General features: G+C 32.1%; 1 protein-coding gene across 1 annotated transcript; it reads right to left on the reverse strand.

The window, feature by feature from the left end:
- Positions 1–8,359: 8,359 nt before the first annotated feature.
- LOC127733091 (rRNA-processing protein UTP23 homolog) lies at positions 8,360–23,881 on the reverse strand. The gene is made up of 4 exons (XM_052242385.1): positions 23,826–23,881; positions 14,636–14,868; positions 10,533–10,675; positions 8,360–9,690 (listed from the first exon to the last, which is right to left on the reverse strand). The coding sequence occupies exons 2-4, from the start codon at positions 14,850–14,852 to the stop codon at positions 9,340–9,342; spliced, it is 711 nt and encodes a 236-aa protein (XP_052098345.1). The 5' UTR covers positions 14,853–14,868; positions 23,826–23,881; the 3' UTR covers positions 8,360–9,339.
- Between the last annotated feature and the right edge of the window lie 894 nt (positions 23,882–24,775).

Consider the following 24,775-nt stretch of genomic DNA (forward strand, 5'->3'; position numbering starts at 1 on the left):
AATCTGCTGGATGATCCAAATCTCACAAACATAGCTCAGTCTGCCAAATGCTCAATGAAACCTCTAAAAAATATAAACATCAATTTGTTCCACAATCAAAACCCTGCTTCAGAGTTTCTGTTAAACTACCTACTTTAGAGATTATACTTAAATGTATTTGATTTTTACAATTTTTTTTTATCAACAAGAGTACACATGCTGAACTGTCTTGCCTGCCTTACTTATGATTGAATTTATGTTCAGTCTGTAATATGAAGGTTTTACTACATTAAGCATTACATAAACTTAACATAAGAAAAAAATCATGTAAATGAGGTCAAGGTCAGATGAACCCTGTCAGAAAATATCTTTTGAGTTAAGCCAATTGCAACTGACTTTTAAAAATTTTTGTGTTTGTATAATAGTATGACCTCGTCATCATCCAAAAACATTTGGTTTCCAGACAAGTGTATGGATCTCTTTGAAATTGTACCACCAGGTTCCATACCACAAAGGGAAGGTTGGGATTGATTTTGGGGGTTATTGTCCTAAATGTTAAGGAATTAGTGGCCAAAACAAAAAACAGGCATTTTTCTTGTTTCAGGACAATAACTTGTGTATAAGTGTATGGATCCGTATGAAATTGTACCAGAAGGTTCCATACTTCAAAAAGAAGGATGGGATTGATTTTGGGGATTATGACCCAAACGGTTTAGGAATTAGGGGCCAAAAACAAGGATCTTCTGGTTTCGGGACAATAACTTGAGTATAAGTCTATGGATCTTTATAAAATTGTACCACAAGGTTCCATACCAAAACAAGAGGCTCTCAAGAGCCTGAATCGCTCACCTGTATTTCAGTGGAGAAGATTTTTAAATGTTAGCAAACTTGATGAACAAATTGTGTAAAATTGTCTTTAAAAGGCAATAACTCCTTAAGGGGTCAATTGACAATTTTGTTCATATTAACTTTTTTGTAGATCTTACTTTGCTGAACATTATTGCTGCTTACAGTTTATATATATCTATAATAACAAAAAACTGCAAAATTTTGTTAAAACTACCAATTCGGTGGCAGCAACCCAACAATGGGTTGTTCGATTAGTCTGATAATTTCAGGGCCGATAAATCTTGACCAATTAAACAATTTTACCCCATGTCACATTTGCTCTAAAAGATTTAGTTTTTGAGATATAAGCCAAAAACTGCATTTGACCCTTTTGTTATATTTTTAGCCATGGCGGCCATGTTTGTCGATGAATACAAACTTCGGATACAATTTATAAACAAGATACCATAAGGAACATTTAGTTAAAGTTTGAAGGTAATTGGCCCAGTAGTTTCAGAGGAGAAGATTTTTAAATGTTAGCAAATATGATGAACAAATTGTGTAAAATTGTCTTTAAAGGGCAATAACTCCTTAAGGGGTCAATTGACAATTATGGTCATATTAACTTTTTTGTAGATCTTACTTTGCTGAACATTATTGCTGCTTACAGTTTATATATATCTATAATAATATTCAAAATAGTAACAAAAAACTGCAAAATTTTTTTAAAACTACCAATTCGGTGGCAGCAACCTAACAATGGGTTGTTCGATTCGTCTGAAAATTTCAGAGCTGATAGATCTTGACCAATTGAACAATTTTACCCCTGTTAGATTTGCTCTAAAAGCTTTAGTTTTTGAGATATAAGCCAAAAACTGCATTTGACCCCTATGTTCTATTTTTAGCCATGGCGGCCATGCTTGTCAATGGATCAAAACTTCGGATACAATTTATAAACTAGATACCCTAAGGAACATTAAGTTAAAGTTTGAAGGTATTTGGCCCAGTAGTTTCAGAGGAGAAGATTTTTGAAATAGTTTACGACAACAGACGACGACGGAAGCCAAGTGATGGCATAAGCTCACATGGGGCCCTTTGGGCCCCGGTGAGCTAAAAAGGAAGGTTGGAATTGATTTAGGGGTTTAAGGCCCCAACTGTATAGGAAAAAGGGGCCAAAAACAAACTTTTCTAATACTTGAATTGCTTATTTCTTGACCAATTTCAGTTGTGTTTAATTCAAAGTCTTTAATTCTTGAGGTTCTTTAATATGCTAAATCTAACCGTGTATTTAGATTTTTGGCTTTAAATTGGTCCACATTGAGGTCTAAAGGGTCCAAAATTAAACTTTGTTTGATTTCATCAAAAATTGAATTGTTGGGGTTCTTTGATAAGCTGAATCTAAATGTGTATTTAGATTTAAAATTTTGGGCCCCTTTTTAAAATTGTTTTATATTAAGGTCCAAAGGGTGCAAAATTAAACTTAGTTTGATTTTAACAAAAATTGAATTCTTGATGTTCTTTGATATGCTGAATCTAAACATGTATTTATATTTTTGATTTTGGGCCTAGTTTTCAAGTTTGTCCAAATCAGGGTCCAAAATTAAGCTTGAATGTTGTGTCCAAACTTGCCCCAACTGTTCGGGGTTTGACCTCTGCAGTTGTATCAAGCTGTGCCCTGCAGAGCATTTTATTACAGTTTGTTCTTACGTGGTACTGTAACACCACTATCCCAGGTTGTGGGGTGGGGGGGTTTAGCACTAACAAAAATGTTTAACCCCTCCACATGTGCATATCCCAAGTCAGGAACCAGTAATTCAGTGGTTGTTGTTTGTTTGTTCATGTTTGTCCTACTTGTTTTGCTATAAATTAAGCTGTTAGCTTTCTCAATTGTATTGTATCACATTTTTCATATCGTGGTCTATTACAGCCCACTATACAGGATGGCTTTTTCTTATTGTTGAAGGCTGTATGGTTACCTATAATTGCTTACATCTACTTCATTTGGACTTTGGTGGAAAGTTGCCTCATTGGCAATCATACCACATCTCCTTTTTTTATATATATATGTAAACCTTACAATTATACCATTCACCAATATAGTTGACCTATAGCTTATAGTATCTGATAGACAAAACCATGAAAACTTAACATTGACCAATTGAACCATGAAAGGTCTTCTACCTTCTGAAATATAAAGCTTTAATCAAATAGTTTACACCATTGCTGCGGATGGATTGCAATCCCTTTGTCTCGCATTCTGCATCTCTCATTGCAGGAAGCTTTGAAATGATTAAACATGGGAAGAATCTGAGGAAGTTGTGTGTTATTTGTGTTGTTGAGTATATTTCTATGTAGCAACATTCTAGCACTCCTGCTTAAGGAGTTCATAAAAAATTCCAAGGCTTGTATATTTAAAGATTTTTTATAGAGGGTTGATGCATCTAACATGTCCAAGGCAGCTATTCGAACTATGGGTTCCTTATAGTAAGAAATCCTCCCATAGATAATTGCCATCATGACAGCCCAACTTGGATACATCCAGTGAGGCAAAACATAGGCTCAGGATAGAATTGGAACAATAGTTACAATCTTTACCCAAAATAATGTATCAGGTAGCACCCTCAAGATACATGTACTAATATTCAATCAAGGTAACAACTCTTTATGATCATGTTTCATAGCAAATATCAAATTGAACTTTTGCAGCAAATATTTTATACTGAACAAGAATATCTGTCCATAGGACATCATGCCCTGCTTGCACTACTGTAGATTCATTATTATTCGTTGGATACCAATTTTCGTGGATTTCCTGGGTACAGGTGAACCATGAAATTAAAAATTCAACGAATGACAAATTTCTCATAGACCTGTATGCAGACTTCGGCAAAACCATGAAATTTAATATCCAATAAGTTTTTTTAAACCACGAAAATTGGTACCAACGAAAATAAATGAATCCACAGTATCACATTTCCATGTTCTGTTAACCATCAAAATCAGGGTAAAAACTGTAATTTGGCATATAATTTTAAAAATTTCACACCATACTAGACTTATGTACTAAGTTTCAAGTTGAGTTGCTGTGTTGACTACAACTTCATGGTTAACTAATTTGACCAAAACCTTTTACCTGTAAGAGAATGAACTGGTTTAGTTTATCATATTTCTGTTTTCAGTGAACCTTGAAATTGGAGTCAAAGCAATAATTTGATGTTAATATCATAATGAACAAGTGTACTAAGTTTCATGTTGATGTGACCACAACTTAGTTGTAAAGTACTTTAATCCATATTTGACTGATCTGAGATGGATGGACAGAATAATGGACTGATGCAGACCAGAACTAGAACGGTTGTGTATAAGTTTTATAACATTTGGTTGAGACAAACTAAAGTTAGAGAACGGAAACTAATCAAAGAGCTGACAGCTCTGAGGAAAAATGACGCCACTGTCTCTAATATTGTGATATTTTTTATGCAAGTCTTGATTTTCACATACCGTAATTAGTTTAACATTCCAACATGTCTCGTAAGCATATAATTGATATTCGTATATGTGTGTGTTATGTGAAGATGACAACTGGCTGTTTTTTTAGTACAAATGTATAGGTCAAGACTACCTGAATGATCTACAGTATCCAATGACTACTGGCTGTTTTTTTCTATAAATAAATAGTTCAAGACTACCAGAATGATCTACAATATCCAATGACTACTGGCTGTTCTTTTGTACTAATAAATAGGTCAAGACTATTTGAATGATCTACAATATCCAATGACTACTGGCTGTTCTTTTGTACATATAAATAAAGACTACCTGAATGATCTAAAGTATTCTAAGTAATGTGATTTTTGTCTTACAATTACATTTTTCTAAATCAAGAATATAGACTACTAGCATCCTTTTCAAACCAAATGATTATGAAGAGCCTGTTGTTATCAAGCTCTTATACCCCACATACTCATTAAATAAGTTACTAGTGACCTAATTATTTCTGTTACTTGAAGCAAATTATATTTCTGTAGATTTAGACAATAGTATAATATTGTTTTACTAGTTTTATTTCACCTTGAAGATTAGACAAATAGGGATACTCCTTTGATTTTTTATTTCATGTCAGTCAGGTCGCTTTATATGAAACTTGAAACCACTTCTCTGCCATATTGTTATTTCATAACAACTCTGCCCTTGACCATGTTGACCCATGTAATTGATATTCATTCTTTAACCATATATCATAGTCAGTTAGTTTTTGATTTTGCACTCCCACACCACCTTTCAGGCCAAATGTCTGTCTCCATTTAAGTTAATGACATTGAACAATCATGGTATTAAACACAATTTCAATAGTGATAATGCTGTTCTAGTAGGTCACCATATATTCAACTTGGGTAGCATTCCAGTTATTGAAATTTGTGTCAGATTAGAACAATGATCTAGACCTTTAGGAATGGATCTTACAATTTAATATGGAGCCATAGTATGGGACCCCTACACGGTAACAAAAAAAAAAACAAGCTTGAAAGGATACAACGTCAAGCGGCAAAATCTATCACCAGAAATTACAAGTCAAGAGAGGATGGACGGGATACGTCTCTAAAATGCTTGCCTAACTGGAACTACAACAAGATCTCCAGACAAAACGAACAAGGAGTTGAAGCCAGAAGTTAATATTTATGTAAAAAGTAGTTGAGGGGCTGATTCCCGCTATTGAACCATACTGTCATTCTATAATATTATTGCGTAAGTATTTCTGTATTGTCCTTGTTATTGGTCCATGTCTTGGTGTATTGGTCTGAGGCGAAGCCGAAGGCCAATACTGCTGGCCGAGGACCAACAATAAGGCCAATACAGAAATACATGTAATAGTATCTTTATTAATTAACTGCAGTGTTACAATATTTTTTTATTTCATTTCACAAGAGATAAACATTTTTACCTTGAAGTGGAACTATCCAAATCTCAGTTTCTTTTTATAAGATGCAATATCTAATGATTTGGTGCCGTTTCCATGTATCTTCAACCTTTTCTCATCTGATGAATTTTTCTACCCTTTCCAGTCACTATAAAGTGTTACAACTTTAATTTAGACACAACACATAAATAGTAATTGGAAAGGTACTGCCTTTGCATGTGTAATGCAAATATATTTAAAAAAAAAAAAATGTAAGAGTTGAAATTGATACAACTATCCATAAGCCAATTGACTAAAGAACGAAGATTTGCGCAATTACAGAATGCATATGCCTGGTTCGGGTTTAAAAATAAAAGACCGTTTACAAAACATGAGAAGCGAAAGTAAACAGTAAAAATCGATTTGTACCATCGACATGATGAAATTATGAGGTCGTCAAGAAATGAACTTTGTGATAATTTACTCGTTCCCCAAACCTGAAATAATTCCATCGTCTACTTTCAAAATGCTTTTCAAATGAATGGGACCGTCTTTAACATAACATGTATGCCATACTGAACGTTTCAGCTTGTTTATGGTGAGTAAATAAAAACTGCGTCGTACAAACAACTGTTTACTTTCAGTTTGAGTTTTATCGTGACTTACGATCTAAAAACTAGAGACGTTCCGAAATCCTGTTTTGGCCGGATCAGAACTCGGCCAATACGGAAAAAAAATCTGTATTGGCCGAGTTGACATCTTATATTGCATATGCAGTTTTCATCATATTAAGTACAATAACAGTGTAGTTAATTAATAATGATACAGTTACAGACTCTGCTGCTATAACTTTGTAAACAAAGATTCATACGCACCGCGTGGGTATAACCGTATTACTAATTTCCGATTATTAAAATCTTCGTAAATCTGGATAAAGACCAGTTTCTATCCAATGAATATCAAAATGATTCCGATTATAACTTTTTTAATGATTGTAAAGTTGAAATGGCATAAAAGGCTGACAATATTTAGAACTATTTTGTCTAGCGATTGCTGATCATTGGAGGGTAAAAAGTCCAACACCATAACAAAACGGATCTATTTATCATGTATACATACCGATTGTTTACGATTGTAAGACATGTGCATAAAAGTCAAAGCTCGAATAAATATGAAAAATATAACAAAGGGATAGCTCCAAATACCATTTAATAACAAAAAACATATGGACAGTTCAAGATATCTTTTTGGTAAATAAAATAACGTATGTAAACTGGTTAAATATGAAACCGAGTGCGGTAGGCGGAGGCATAATCAACTTCCGTTAGTTCTGGTCAATGGTATCGGAAACATGCCGCTGATAGCGTCATTTTCCAATAAACTGCTTTGCTGAGCGCAGCTGGATACGCCCGCAGAGGTCTAACCCTGAACAGTTGGGGCAAAAATGGACACAATATTCAAGCTTGATACAGGTCTGAATTTGGATTGTAATTAAATATTTGACATACATCTATTATAGGTTTCTGAATAAATGTATTCAAAGAACTTGAAGTTGGTTATATGAATTGAATTTATATTCAATTAAAGATTTCTTGCTGTTGTGCAATACACTGTGCTGTTGCGCAATACTTAGTAAATCTGTTGTCAGACTATAAACAAATAAAATTTATAAAATTCTAAAGGGAGCTTACATCAATAGATATAAACAGTTCACCAAAGTTTCATACGAATTGCTGAAAGCATTTTTGAGTTTTTGTCTGAAAACTGGAAAATCCCCCCTTTTTTAATGAATAAACCCCATAATTTGGAAATGTAAAATCTAAAATTTATAAAATTCTAAAGGGAGCTTACATCAATAGATATCAACAATTCATCAAAGTTTCATGAGAACTGCTGAAAGCATTTTTTGAGTTATTTTCCAAAAACTGGAAAATCCCCCTTTTTTTTATGAATAAAACCCCATAACTCGGAAACGTAAAATCTAAAATTTATAAAAATCCAAAGGGAGCTCATGTCAATAGATATAAACAATTAACCAAAATTTCTTGCAAGTTGGTGAAAGCATTCTCGAGTTATTGTCCGAAAACTGGAAAATCCCCCTTTTTTTAATGAATAAAACCCCATAACTCGGAAACGTAAAATCTAAAATTTATACAAAACGAAAGGGAGCTCACGTCATAGATATAAACAATTCAACAAAGTTTTAAGCTAATTGGTTAAAGCATTTTTGAGTTAATGTCCGACATGTTGACGACGGACGGACGGACAGACGGATGGACAGACGGACGTACAACGGTATACCATAATACGTCCCGTAAACGGGCGTATAAAAATTCAGCAATTTTTATGTTTATAAAGGGACATAACTCAAGAATGGTAAAAGTGTTCTCACCAAATTTTGTACTTTATCTGTATTATGTAGTAATAAGCATTGTGTATAAGTTTCATAACATTTGGTTGAGGCAAACTAAAGTTCGAAAACGGAAACAAAAAATTTGTACTTGATCTTAGTTTTGTGGTAATGAATATTGTGTATAGGTTTCATAATGTTTGGTTGGGGCACACTTAAGTTACAGAATGGAAACTAAAAATTTTGCAATCTTTCGATTCATAAAGGGGCATAACTCAATAATGGTTAAAGTGACACTACCCAAATTCAACTTGATCTGTATTTTATCAGTGGAAGTAAAAATTAAACATTGCATTGTATAAAGCATTGATTGTAGTTGATTCAACTATAATCATGGACAAAGGAAGATAACTCCAATTTAAAAAATAAATTAATATTTAGAAGAAAATAAAAATTTTGCAATTTTTCCATTTATAAAGGGGCATAACTCTAGAACAGTAAAAGTGATGCCACCAAAATTCAAGCTTATTCTGTGTTTTACTAAAAATTTTGCATTTTTTCCATTTATAAAGGGCATAACTCGAGAATGGTTAAAGTGACCCCACCAAAATCCAAACTTGATCTTTATTTTGTGGTAATAAGCATTGTGTATATGTTTCATAAAATTTGGTTGAGGCAAACTTAAGTTAGAGAACGGAAACTAAAAATTTTGCAATTTTTCCATTTATGAAGGGGCATAACTCTAGAACGGTTAGAGTGAAGCTACCAAAATTCAATCTTGATCTGTATTTTGTGGTAATAAGCATTGTGTATAAGTTTCATAACATTTGGTTGAGGCAAACTTAAGTTAGAGAATGGAAACTAAAAATTTTGCAACTTTTCCATTTATAAAGGAGCATAACTCTAGAACGGTTAAAGTGAAGCCACCAAAATTCAAACTTGATCTGTGTTTTGTGGTAATTAGCATTGTGTATAAGTTTCATAACATTTGGTTGAGGCAAACTCAAGTTAGAGAACGGAAACCAATTTTGGGACGTACGTACGTACGTACAGAAGCACAAGGGTAAAACTTAATGCCCCCTCCCCTACGGTGGGGGCATAAAAAATATTATGTCCCCCTTCTATCCTAGATAGGGCATAAAAATATGACAGGAAATTGACATATATTTGTAAGATGGACTGATTGAAAATAATAGATTCATTAATTCATTTGTATAAACCAAAACCATGCTTCAATGTATTGAATTTCATTGTAGGAAAAAAGACTAAAACACAAAAAAACAATTTAACCATTTTCTATTGATAAATGTTCTTTCTGTTTTCTCTTTAACTTTTTCTTCTGAGATTTTGAGAGTTCTCCTTCCTTTCTTTTCCTTTTTGGTTTCATAGACAGGGGATTAGCCCCTTTTAACTTTTTGTGTTTCTTTTTCTTTACTTCTTGTTCACCGAATGCTTCCACTTTCAGCTGTTTTATGATGGTATGCTCATGTTCTGAAGGAGCAATTCTAGCATCGGTTTGTCTTTCTGCTTTCATTTTTGATTTGTCTGATGGTGGTTCCAGAGTTATTGTATTGAAAGCTATATAAAGCATAGGTGTGCCAGCTTTTGTTCTAAACCAATCATTTAACATTTTATCCTGAAATAAATAATATACATGTGAATTATGTGTGGAAAATTTCTTCAATGAACCAAAACCCAACAACACAGGTAAGACAAAATATAACCTGCAGTTATTTACATCCTCATCTTTGGAGGATAATTCTCATTAGCAATCGTACCATATCTTCTTATTTTCATGTTAAGATAAGTTACCATATGTTCGTCACTGATAGATATGAACTTAACTATATGAGAAGCTCTAAATTTTACAGAGACTAGACAAGTTTGTACATAAATCCAATAGAATTAACCAATTATCTGGTCTTAAAATACTGACTCTTGAATCATGTAGGTTGTAGAAAAAATTTATTTACAACTGAATACGACAAACGTTTAATCCTATATATCTTAAAGTGATAATTATCAAATCTACTTTAACTTATACAAAAAAATACAAGATGTCAAGGTTTGAAAACAATAATTTCTCTAATTCTTTGGCAATTTGTCGAGGCTTGGAATTTAAAATTCGATAATTTAACTATCTCAATTGCATAAATCTGATAATCCACTGGTACCAATGTAATAATCTATATATAACTATAACCTTTCTCAATATTTATACATAGTTCTACATTTTTTTACCTCGCAAGAGAAGCAATCTGAAATGTCTTTCTACGGACTGTTACTTTAGGAACTATCAAAAAATCTGAGGCAGCATACAGCGTACAGCAGGGTTCATATTCATATCTTATTTTAAACATGCTCTGGTCCTGATGTGCATGTGATATCTGCCACTGGATGTTACACACACATAAAAAAGCATGCAAATGTAGAACTAAAAGGTTAACTATTGAAAACTGCAGCATATAATATAATTACCTGTGTTGCAAGGAATAACTTTTCTTTATTCTTTTTGCCAATCAGTCTTGTAATGCATTTAGATGCTGATAAAGTTGACTTGTGGTTACATGGCTGTAATTTAAACTGCTTCAATACTTTAAGAGGACCATATAATACTGAACCTGAAAATATAAAGAAACCTTTAGCTGTGGGAGTGATGTACAACTGGCTATTGAATTCTAAACCACAGGTACATTGTGTTTAATGCTGTGCTTTATGTTTTTATGTAAGGTACATGTATAAAAAAATACCCTTTCAAAACTAGAACCACCCTTAAAAAATTCTTAGTTTGATGTAGCCTACCCGTGCCTTGTAGGGTTGAGTAGGTAGGTAAGGAATTTTTTGTTGGCCAACAACATAAGTTACATGTTTTAGACAAGAAAATGTACATGATGTATAATAGCAGGAAAAAATCTTTAAAAGAAAAAATTTTAAACGATTTGTGTCATAAAATTTTTTTTGTAGGCTACGTTTTAGATGGGTAGGTAGGCAACATCAAACAATTTAAATTTTATTTTTGGCCCTATGTTAACTATCATCAATAGACTCGACATAATTTCACACTAGTGAGAACCCTGCACACGGCCATTGCATTCGACTCTGAACTTATTTGACAAAGATTGCCAGTTTTTCTGTAGAAGGTCGTGGTTTCTCTCTGGATACTCAAGCTTCCTCTACTAAATAATAAAATGCTTCGCTGGGCGCAGCTTGATACGACCGCAGAGGTCGAACCCTGAACAGTTGGGGCAAGTATGGACACAACATTCAAGCTTGATACAGCTCTGAATTTGGATTGTGATTAAATATTTGACACAGCATAGGTTTCTGACACAGAAAGAATGTGGTCTAAGAACTTGAATTTTTTTAATTTACCTATTATGGTCCAATGTCCAAAATCAAAATACATGGTTAGAATCAGCATATCAAAGAACCCCATATATTCAATTTTTGTTGAAATCAAACAAAGTTTAATTTTGGACCCCAACTTGGACAAACTTGAAAACTGGTCCCATAATCAAAAATCTAAACACATGTTTAGATTCAGCATATCAAAGTACCCGAAGAATTCAATTTTTGTTAAAATCAAACTAAGTTTAATTTTGGACCCTTTGGACCTTAATGTAGACAAATTTAAAAAACGGGACCCTAAATTAAAAATCTAAAAACACAGTTAGATTTGGCATATCAAAGAACCCCAATAATTCAATTTTTGATGAAATCAAACAAAGTTTAATTTTGGACCCTTTTGACCTCAATATGAACCAATTTGATAGCGGGCCCACAAATAAAAAATCTAAATACATGGTAAGATTCAGCATATCAAAGAACCCCATATATTCAATTTTTGTTGAAATCAAACAAAGTTTAATTTTGGACCCCAATTTGGACCATCTTGAAAACTGGGCCAAAAATCTAAAATCTCAATACATGTTTAGATTCAGCATATCAAAGAACCCCATATATTCAATTTTTGTTGAAATCAAACAAAGTTTAATTTTGGACCCCAACTTGGACCAACTTGAAAACTGGTCCCATAATCAAAAATCTAAACACATGTTTAGATTCAGCATATCAAAGAACCCCAAAATTTCAATTTTTGTTAAAATCAAACTAAGTTTAATTTTGGACCCTTTGGACCTTAATGTAGACCAATTTAAAAAACAGGACCCAAAATTAAAAATCTAAATACACGGTTAGATTTGGCATATCAAAGAACCCCAATAATTCAATTTTTGATGAAATCAAACAAAGTTTAATTTTGGACCCTTTTGACCTCAATATGAACCAATTTGATAGCGGGCCCACAAATAAAAAATCTAAATACATGGTAAGATTCAGCATATCAAAGAACCCCATATATTCAATTTTTGTTGAAATCAAACAAAGTTTAATTTTGGACCCCAATTTGGACCAACTTGAAAACTGGGCCAAAAATCTAAAATCTAAATACATGTTTAGATTCAGCATATCAAAGAACCCCATATATTCAATTTTTGTTGAAATCAAACAAAGTTTAATTTTGGACCCCAACTTGGACCAACTTGAAAACTGGGCCCATAATCAAAAATCTAAACACATGTTTAGATTCAGCATATCAAAGAACCCTAAGAATTCAATTTTTGTTAAAATCAAACTAAGTTTAATTTTGGACCCTTTGGACCTTAATGTAGACAAATTTAAAAAACGGGACCCAAAATTAAAAATCTAAATACACGGTTAGATTCGGCATATCAAAGAACCCCAATAATTCAATTTTTGATGAAATCAAACAAAGTTTAATTTTGGACCCTTTGGACCTCAATGTGGACCAATTTAAAAACGGGGCCCAAAATCTAAAAAATTAATACACGGTTAGATTCAGCATATTAAAGAACCCCAAGAATTCAAGAATAAAACCCCATTGAAATTGATCAAGAAATAAGCAATTTATACGAAGTATCTTCTTTTGCACAATACTGTGCAATTGAATATTTCTTGCTATTGCGCAATACTGTACAATTGACAATTTCTTGCTATTGCGCAATATTGTGCTATTGGATATTTCTTGCTATTGCGCAATACTGTTAAATTGAAGATTTCTTGCTATTGCGCAATACTGTGCAATTGAAGATTTCTTGCTATTGTGCAATACTGTGCAATTGAAAATTTCTTGCACAATACTTATTATATAATAATTTACACATCCTGTTTGGTGTGTATCTCCTACCATATCATTATTATTTGCTTTTAAATATAAATCAGAAATAACCAACTTAAAATGGAAAATTTTAAAAGAAAAAAAAAAGGAAAAAAAGAAAAAAAAAAAAAAAAAAAATCCCCCCCCCCCAAATTTTTTGAACCCTCTTATGATTCATCACCCCCAAACTCAATCCCAGCCTTCCCTTTGTGGTATGGTACCTTGCAGTACAATTTCAGAGAGATCCATACACTTGAACACAAGTTATTGTCTGGAAACTAGAAAAATGCTTATTTTTGGCCCCTTTTTGGCCCCCAATTCCTAAACGTTTCGGGCAATTACCCCCAAACTCAATTCCAGCTTTCCCTTTGTGATATGTAACCTTGTAGTACAATTTCAGAAATATCCAAACACTTACACACAAGTTATTGTCATGAAACTAGAAAAATGCTTGTTTTTTGCCCCTTTTTTGGCCCCTAATTCCTAAAATTTTGAGGCAATTACCCCCAAAATCAATTACAGCCTTCCCTTTGTGATATGGAACCTTGTGGTACAATGTCAGAGAGATCCATACACTTACACACAAGTTATTGTCTGAAAGTTACAAAAATGCTTATTTTTGGCCCCTTTTTGGCCCCTAATTCCTTAACTGTTGGTACCATAACCCCCAAAATCAATCCCAACCTTCCTTTTGTGGTATTGAACCTTATGGTGAAATTTCATGGAGATCCATTCACTTAAACTAAAGTTAGAGTGCGAAAACCAATGTGTCTTCGGACGACGCCGGACGACGACGACGACGACGACGACGACGCCAACGTCATACCAATATACGACCAAAAAATTTTTAATTTTTGCGGTCGTATAAAAACTGGCCACCACTATATAACCAAGAGTGCTGAAGATGGTGTTAAACACCAACAATCAATCAGAATAGTAAGATCTCAAGTCAAGTGTGTTTGACCTGATTGCATCTGAGCCAACCTTACAGTATTATATGTACTGTTAATTTAAACCAACTTATTTTCGCAGATACTTTATTTCGCGTTCAACCCTTTTCAGTCGACTACGCTGCGATTTATTTTCGTGGTTTTTTTTATGGTCTTGATGTATTTATATAAGAAAAGACCGAAGTTTTATATATTCGCGCTATTTTTCTACTCGCGAAAGTCGCAAAAATAAATTGCTCGCGAAAATTAGTTGGTTTACAGTTTATGAATTTTATACTCTCAGTATGAAAAATAATATTGTTTCATATGGGGTTGCTCCCATCCAATGATAGAGAAAAACTTTTGTCAGAAATGGGATATATATTACTTTAAAACAATGAATATACTTATTTACAATATATGTATATCAAAGAATGTTCAATGAATTGGAAAAATTAGGACAATAACTGACTTACCAAAGGCTTCACATTCGTCAAGCACACATTGTGTAGTCCACATTTTAGTATCTGCCTCTAAATACTTTGGTAGCTGTTCACTGATGTTGACTTTAAACTTCAGGGCAGCCTTACAAAATGTTCCATCAATCAAAACATTGTATGGTGGCCTAAATCCAAAATTACTACTGTAGAAAGTCAAAACTTTCCTAATATGCTTATGTCTCTTTATTTTCATCTTTCTTTATATATTGCTAGAAAAAAATTAAAAACAAAAATACAATATCCAATGATCCTGTAATATTTACAATTCACATCTTTTTACACAAAATACTCAAAATATGACTTAAATATTATTAGATATATTGCTTTTTATGTATGGTTATGAACACTTTTGATCTGACATCCTGTCAAATCTGTATACTTTTATTTTGGCATTGCATTTCTTACTGTTTATGAGGTCTTTACACTAAATATGTTGGATGTGTACTGATTGATACTTAAGTATGGAAGAACATGATTTTTTTTAGTTGTAATTTGCTTTGAACTACCTTTACGAAACCTTGAGTACTCTAATATCGGTGCTTTGTGTCTATTTTTTTTTATGTTATTTGTTTTATTGTGCTTCATACTGATTTATTGAGTTAAGCCATTTGCAACTGATTTTGTTCTTATGTTGTGCTGTTACAACACTGTCCCAGGTTAGGGGACAGTTGGGCCATCGCAAACATGTTTAAACTAGTCATATTCTTTATGTGCCTATTGACCCAAGTCAAGAGCCTGTAATTCAGTGGTTGTATTCGGTTCATTTCTGCAATATTTGTTTTTTGTAAATTGTATTGTTATAAATAAAGCTTCACGTTTGAAGTGTTTCATGTCAGGGCCTTTTATATAGTTGTTTTGGGTTTTTCTCCTTGTTGAAGGCTGTACGGTGACCTGTTATTGCTTACATTTGTATAATCCACGTCGTTTAAGTTGAACTATGATGGATAACTGTCTCAATACACATATTACAACTCACTATTTGGGTGGTGGCAAAATATTAAGTCATTATGTTCTTTAATTTCCAAGGAAATGTGTGTTGGACAAAAAAAATAATTTCATTCAACATATTGAAAAATTCTTAAAAAAAGTATTGGTAAACAGGAAGTAGGTATCTGAAAGATCCAAAAAGTGCTCATACCTTACAACTCATCAATGTCAAGTTGTAGTCCAAATAATACAAGACGTCATAATTATTTGGGACTATGTCAAGCTGCTGACCAAAATATGAATTCATTCTGTTCAGTAGTTTCTGAGAAAAGTGTGATGAAAGTATCTGTTGGACAAACATACGGACAAAATGGAGGACAAGAATTTGGGTTTAAAAATAATGTATGCCTTACTAATAAGATTTAAAATCATTATACTTTGAATTGTGGAAAAATAAGTATATCTTATTAGCTTTAAATTCTTAATTGGGATCACCTGACTTTGGCGATCACAATACTGGAATACCAGTATGCTCACAATACTGGTATAAACTTTTATTCCAGTATTGTCTTCCAGTATTATACCAGTATTGTTGGGTTTTTTCATGGAAGTATTATGTTAAGATACAAGATGTCATGACTTTTCTACATATGACAGAAATATATAAACAAAATTGTATATACAGTAATTAGTTTATTCTGAAAAAGTGCAAAAACATTCATAATGTTATATTTTCAAAAAAGTTGTGTTTTACTATTGTCTTGATTGTTATCTAAAATACTATATATCAATATCAAATTACAAGATTATAAATAAGTATGCATTAAAATGTTGCCATTAGTGTCAATTTTAATTCTTCAATAGTTTTTGTTTTCAATTGTTCCCCTGGTTTGAGGAATTTGAATCAATTAATTTTATATTTAATAGAAGGAAAAAATATATTCAGTGTTATAAACAAAAATTCTGACATTGAAATAACTTAAAAACTACAGGGTCATGAAGGTGTTAATATAAAGTGAAATAAAATGCTCCGCTGGGTGCAGCTTGATACGACCGAAGAGGTCCAACCCTGAACAGTTGGGGCAAGTATGGACACTACATTCAAGCTTGATACAGCTCTGGATTTGGATTGTGATTAAATATTTTACATAGCATAGGTTTCTGACACAGAATGAATGGGGTCGAAAAACTGAAAAATTTGAAATTGGACTTTTACCTATCATGGCCCAATTTCAAAACCTAAATACACAGTTAGATTCAGCATATCAAAGAATCCCAAGAATTCATTTATTTTTAATTCAAACAAAGTTTAATTTTGGACCCTTTGGACATCAATGTGGACCAACTTGATAAAGGGGCCCAAAATCCAAAATCTAAATACATTGTCAGATTCAGCATATCAAAGAACCACATATATTCAATTTTTGTTGAAATCAAACAAAGTTTAATCCGATTTAGACCAACTGAAAACTTGGCCCGAAATCAAAAATCTAAATACATGCTTAGATTCAGTTTAGCAAAGAACCCCTTGAATTTTTTCATAAAATCAAAATAGGTTTAATTTTAGACTATGTGGACCAATTTAAAACCGGTCCCAAAATCAAAAATACACAGTTAGATTCAGTATGTCAAAGAACCTAAAGAATTCAAATTTTTTTTAAATCAAACAAAGTATAATCTTGGATCCTTTGGGCCTTAATGTGGACCAATTTGAAAGAAGGCCCCAAAATTAAAATCTAAATACATGCTTAGATTCGGCATATCAAAGAACACCAATAATTCAATATTTGATGAAATCAAACAAAGTTTAATTTTGGACCCTTGTACCAATTCAAATATGGAGCCCAAAATCTTAAATCTAAATACACGGTTAGATACAGCATATCAAAGAACCACATGAATTCATAATACAAAGTTTTTAAAAAATCTATAAAACTTACCTTAATTATTTTTCAAAATATCTAATAATGAACAGTAAATTTCAAACTATATTAATGCATAATTTCTTCTCTAAAATTAGATATGATGCTGTATCTATTTTCAACTATGACTCAACTTAAAATTTCTGCTGATTGCGCAATACATCTCTGAATTTAGGTTCTGATTAAATATTTAATAAAAGCAATAATTTCTGACATAGAATGAATGTGGTATGAGTTCTTGAATAATTTAAAATTGGACATTTACCAATTATGGTCCAATATCCAAATTCTAAATACATAGTTGGAATCAGCATATCAAAGAACCCCAAGAATTAAATTTTTGAAGAAATCCAACAAAAAAATTTATTTTAGACCTTTTGGACCTCAATGTGAACCAATTTGATAACAGGAACCAAAATCCAAAATCTAAATACACACTTAAATTCAGCATATCAAAGAACCCATATATTATTTTTTTGTTGAAATCAAACAAAGTTTAATTTTGACCCCATTTTCAACCAACTTGAAAACTGTGCCTAAAAACAAATAAATTTTATATCGTATAAAAACACTTAGTGTAATCAAACTTTTTTATATATATAATTATTAGTTCCCAATATTTTTTCTTTCATTTGTCACAAACTAATATCTGCAACTTATCTATCAATGTCAACAACTTTATCTACACAATGTATTGTAATGAAATATATCCTTTAATACAAATAGATTATTATCTAAAAATAACATTTTTTTTTATTAAGATGTAACATAACATAATGCATGGCACAATTGTATTTAAAAACTTCACTTAACTACACTTCCACTTCAACAAATGGACAAAGGTCTATTTTAATTTCCAAGGGAATTTTCAACCATAAGAAAATATTCAAACATGTTAACAATCTTTAAATAGAACACAATGCATACACAATTATCACCACAATTAATATACCTGAATGCAAATCTATTTTAAACTATGACTCAACTATTAGTTGTGCAATAAATCTATAAATGTAGAGCTTAATTATAAACTGAAAATATTTTACGTTTTATTTACCGTTATAACTTTGGTAACCATTTCAAGGCAAAATATATGTGAACAGAGTGTGTATATTATTTTGTAAAGTCATTGTTTATTTATCGATTTGAGAGGATTCGTTTGAACTTTACCTTGCAACAATTTAGCCTCAGGCGTACACAGGTGTGAATTCAAGCGTACACAGGTGTGACTATTGTCATTTTGAATGGATTAACAGAAAGAGTATGGCGTGTTTAATACACCAAGCTGAAATACCCGATGAAAATAGAGAAACAATAATTAAAATGTATAAATTAATTGAAAATAAACATTCAATTTCGGAAGTGTATTTTGAAATGGAACAATTTTCGATTACGCTCTATGCAATTAGCATAAAATTAAAATATGAAGTTAAAAGAAAATTAATTTAACATTTCCCAATTAATATATGCACATCTGTTTAATTTACTTTACCGGAATTCTTTAACTTGTATTTAAATCTGGCGATGTTTAAATGCTAACAATCGAAAAACTATCGCAATTTAAAAGTTTTTATTGAAAAAATACAATAGTACAACATGCATGATTTTTTATCTTCTTTTTAAAATTTCATTCCTACATAATAAATTCAACTAACAATCTCTTAGAATAATTATTTGTGAAAAGAATGCCAATTATCATTTATTTCATTCATTATAAATCTAAGCTATTAAAATAATTGTGTATTCCGTCTGGAAATTTTTATTTTCTTTTTTTTTTCTTTTGATCTGTTTTTTTTTATGAGGTGTTCTAATTGTCTTTAACGGTTTGAACATATGAAAATTAAATATAATCATTTTTATATTATATTATAGTTTAGTGTAATACTCTACAGGGTAGCCGTCATTAATCCAAAATAGTAATTGTAGTAATTAATGGCATAGCTTAGTAATGTATTGCTGACAATGACGATTTTAGAACAGTTCGTCTCCTTGAAACAAGCTGTACTAGTATACTTTTCCTGAGGTATAAGCGCCGTTGAAGACGAACTCCAGATGTTCTTTCTAAAGGACAAAGCAGACTAATAGCGTATCGTTCGTTTGTTTGTTGGGTCAGGGGAGGCCAACCACTTGCCCAGAAAAACAGAATCACCATACAAGCATAGTTGTCAACACTATCGGAAAAGAGTTCCTATCGTCGGATGGGGTACACGAATGCTTCCAAGAATGAATAAGTGACATGTCTGACTCTGAACAGTCAGTAAACGAACTGAACAATGATCTACAGACATCAACCTCTTATTCTTGATATCATAAACTGCATGCATGTACGTTTATGAGAGCGATTATTTATCTTGTACCTGACGAAAACTAAACTTAATGCGTGCATGGTTATGTATCTTGCTATACGTTTTTATTGGTTTGGTGTGTGTTCACTCAAAATCGTAATCCAAAGATAATGTTTGTGAGATGTAATTTCACTTCTCAATACCGAATTTCGTCTATATATTTCACAAGTGTATACCACTGAGAAGCTCTGATTGTATATAATTCCTTTTTTTTTTGTGTAGACCATCGTTGTTAACAGCAATATTTGATGAAGCAGATGATGATAGTAGAAAGCAATATGAGCGTATTATTTATCTTGTGTCTGACGAAAACAAAATGCCTGCATGGTTATATCTTGCCATTTTGTATTGGTTTGGTGGGTGTTCACTCAAAATCGTAATTCAAAAATTGTGTTTGTGAGATGTAGATTCATTTCAATAACGAATTTCGTCTATATATTTGTGACAAGTGTATACCCCTGAGAAGCTCTAAAGGTATATTACTCCCATTTAGTTTGGGTGTGAACCATCGATGTTAACAGCAATATTTAATGAATAAGATGATGATAGTAGAAAGAAATATGAGCGTCATGTGGCAAATATTACATAAATGTCGGACTATGAGTTATCTATCTGTATGAAAAGATTTCCAATACAACCATATTGAGTAGGATTTTTCATGATATACTCGAGTCGTACTAGTATACAGGCTTCTCATGTCGCCGTTTGACTCAGACACACATCTTTTACTTTAAGATGTATGAAAGATTCTATATATATATATTAAATGTAACAATAATGAAACGCCTACAGGCAATAACTAAACGGGTATGAAGTTTTATACAGATTTATTCTTATTTACATAATCATTAACAAACTAAATAAATTGAACGAAGAAACACAGTGACACTACGATATAACAAATGGGATACTTAATTATTTTTAACCATGCTATGCAGAAACTTAACACATCAAGTTAGCGCACGTGAATACCAATTTGGAATACGATGTGTGATTTTGTATAAAAATATCAAAGCGAGCAGTAACTTTGTCTAGCAAACATTTTTTTACTATGCCTCTCTTTATCTCTTTTCCTTTACAATAACTATTACCCTTTTCGTCGATCATTCTCTATGTAGTATAATTTTCTCTAATCGGTTATTTTTTTTTCACTATGCCACTCTATCTCCGTTCCTTTACAGTGACTGTTTCCCCTGTCGTTCTAATCCGTATAAAGATACGGACATTAGACATAGAAGGAGCTCTCTTATCGTCAATAAATAAATATTTGATACTAACTATAAGTGCTGCATTACTTTATACTGCATGTTTGCCAATCGTCAAAAGCTTGCATTTGCGTGAAGAAATTTTTTTTCAAAAGAAGGGTCCAGAATCATGACAAAACCGTATATGTATTTCACAAATTTTTTTAAAGATCATGTTTATAAAATTTTTAAACTTATTATCAGCAAAAATAGTGGATAATATTATTATCAGAAAATCATTCATTAACAGTGGAATTATAATTTCAAACACGCACAAGATAAATAACGTCGAATACAAATATATGTGGTTCAATAAATGTTACCTGTGCACGTCGGGTACCTGTATAATATATTGTGTAATAGGAATTTTTAGTCGACAGGATGTCGCTGGAATAACCAAGGACGTGTATCTAATATACGTCCTTGGGATAACTAACTGAATGTGTCGGTCCGACACGACATCTATCAATAATTCTGACATACCTATTATCAATTCGGGAGGAAGCCAAAATATATATATATATATAATAAGATAACGTAAATAAAATTTAAAAAGAAAAAAAAATATACATTTTTTTCCAAACATACCAGATAGGGTCACACATTTAACTGTAAAGTGTCTTTATAAGTGACTGTTCCGAATTGATCCCGTATCAATTTGATATAGTTAAAAGATTAGTTAAAAAACTTTTTTGATAAAAAATTGAAATGTCCAATATTTCGATATTTACATTTCTATGACCTGGGAATATTATACTATATCAACATATTTTGTCTTAGCTGAAACCTCTTCCTAACATTGCTCCCCGGCCGTCAATATCCGTTAAATATCATAATTTAAAAATGTTATTTATCGTATAACTTTATTAATTTAAAAAAATTATCTTGACTAAATACGGAACTATTCTTTATATAAACCAATGCACTTTATATAAAAGAGGCATACTAATGAATCTTTTGTAAATCAGTGATTGTTACAAGAACACTGCATTTGTCTTTCTTTTAATTGAAACTTTTCTTCCTCATCAAATCTATATTTTATTGAATCAACGAGATCTTATCATATAAGGATTTGATAACTATAGCTATCAGAACTGCTTGGTTATTTTGTTATTAAAAAAAGTATAATTACCATCAAATCTCCCTCGAAACAAGATTGTTCAAAATGGTCTTCACACATCAACTTGTGCTTATAATAACTATTTTCTTTTTTTTGTGGGTTTGGGAAAACTATTTAGACTTTTGTCATAACCTTGTCGGACAGAACAACCGTACGCTTGATAAGACATTTTCACAATGGGTGATCATCTACGGTAATCCCCGATTGATGATGGGAGTTTTTAACGGACGGTCGGTAAATCCCTGATTCATTTTGGTCTTTGTGGTTTATAGATATCACGTGACTTTTTAGATCGAACATGCCGACAAGATGGCGATCTGTCGAGAACTGATAGTGAATTTCAAAAATCGATTTTGATCTCTTTTCATAGAGAATAAAAGTTTTTTATTTATAAACATGTGTTTTTTTATGCTTAAAGAACAAAATATCAATTTTTCATTTTTTTGCGGAGTTTCCCTTTAATATCCCAACCCTCCTATTGTGGTATGGAACCTTGTGCTAAAATTTCTTACACATCTATACACTTATACTAAAGTTATTGTCTGTAAACCATTTTATTTTCCATGAACCAATTTATTTTCCATGAACCAGTGATGTAAACCACAAAAATAGTTCTCTAAAATTAGATATGATGTTATATCTATTTTCAACTATGACCCAACTTAAAATTTCTGTTAATTGTCCAATAACATCTCTGAATTTAGATTCTGAGCAAATATGTAATAATAGCATAGTTTCTGACACAGAATGAATGTGGTATAAATTCTTAAATAATTTTAAAATTAGATATTTACCAATTATGGTCCAATATTCAAATTCTAAATACATGGTTGGATTCAGCATATCAAACAACCACATTGTTTCATTTTTTGTTAAAATCAAACTAAGTTTTATTTTGGATACTTTGGACCTTTATGGGGTCCAGTTTGAAAAACGGGCCCAAAATCAAAAATTTAAAACACTGTAAGATTGCACACATTAAAGAACACCAATGATTTAATTTTTGAAGAAATCAAACAAAGTTTAATTTTGGACCCATATTTGGACCAACTTTGAAAACCAATCAAAAAATCTAAAACACTGTTGGATTGACCATATCAAATAACACAAACCATTTAATTTTTGATGAAATCAAACAATGTTCAATTTTGGATCCCAATTTGGACCATCTTGAATACTGTGCCCAAAATCAAATATCTAAATACCACTTAGATTCAGCATATCAAAGAACCCCAACCATTCTTTTTTTTTATAAATCAAACAAAGTTTAATTTTGGACCCTTTGGACCTTAATATGGGCCTACCATGCCCCAAATCAAAAATCTAATCTCATTGTTGAAGGCCGTACGGTTGCCTATAATTGCTTACATCCACTTCATTTGAACTTTGGTGGATAGTTGTCTCATTGACTGACAATCATATCACATCTTATTTTTATATTGACAGAAAGTTGTCTATCGACGATTCGTCCTCTAACACAGGTAACACCCGTGTCATATTAGGTTCAACGATTGGGGTTTCTGTAATGAAAGGTTTCAATAGTTCAAGAAATATTGTCTTGTATCTTTCTCATCTTGACAGAAAATTTGATAATAGTATTTTTCTTACCATGCGTAAGATTTTTTGCAAAGCACTTGTTTGCCGCTGACATTAGAAGTCGCTTGAGTGTTTTATTAAAAAGGATACAATCCCGGACTTTTTCCGGAAAAGAATTAAAAAACATTCATCATTCATTTTGGACGATGTCCGTCGACTCAACGCCTGGGACTATTTAATAGTCAACGCTTAACAAAAACATTAAGTGTGCAGTAGTGGTCCAAAATTGCCACCCGCAGCAATATGTAGTTCTGAATCATTTGATGATAAGATATCAACTTCATTCCATGGAGGGGGCCTCGGTGGCCGAGTGGTCTAAGTAGTTACTACTGTAACCACTAGCCAGTCAATACTGAGGTTGTGAGTTCGAACCCTGCTCGTGCGGGTGCACTCGACTTCAATCTTAATTGACTAGGATTGTCAGTTTTCCTATCGAAGGTCGGTGATTTTCTCCGGGCACTCCGGCTTCCTCCACCAATAAAAACTGGCCGCAACGAAATAGCACAAAAGCGGTGCTTAAAAGTGGCGTTAAAACACAAAAAAAAAAAAATGAAAATCAAATCATTCCATGGATGTATATATACAATATTGGCGAGTGTTTTGAATTAAGGAGATCAGGTCTGAATATTGATACTAGTAAATAATTTCATAACGAATGCATATAATGTAATTTTATTATTTAATCGTGCATTCATAATTTGTATGGTTGATGGCTGCTCTGATTCTGACCATGCTAATACAATGTGTACTAAATATACATGTACCGACTGTGATGTTTATTGTTGTAATTATCAATTATGTTAATCAATTGTAACTGATTTTTATGCCCTTTATGGGCCCTGTAATTTTGGAATAAAAATATTCTATTCTATTCTATACAATAATGAATTGTTGAAAAATCTTTTAAGTTTATTATTCAAACTCTCCGCAGTCTACAACATTTATATAACGGTACTTTCTTA

The sequence above is a fragment of the Mytilus californianus genome, unplaced genomic scaffold, assembly GCF_021869535.1.
Source record: "Mytilus californianus isolate M0D057914Y unplaced genomic scaffold, xbMytCali1.0.p SCAF_3, whole genome shotgun sequence".
Taxonomy (NCBI): Eukaryota; Metazoa; Mollusca; class Bivalvia; order Mytilida; family Mytilidae; genus Mytilus; species Mytilus californianus.

What these genes read in the sequence shown, in the direction of transcription:
- LOC127733091 (XM_052242385.1), bottom strand. Translation starts at nt 14,852, where the DNA reads ATGAAAATAAAGAGACATAAGCATATTAGGAAAGTTTTGACTTTCTAC. An exon ending in TGACGAATGTGAAGCCTTTG is followed by an intron (nt 10,676 to 14,635) that starts GTAAGTCAGTTA and finishes TTATATTTTCAG; the next exon opens with GTTCAGTATTATATGGTCCT. An exon ending in AGTTATTCCTTGCAACACAG is followed by an intron (nt 9,691 to 10,532) that starts GTAATTATATTA and finishes TATTTATTTCAG; the next exon opens with GATAAAATGTTAAATGATTG.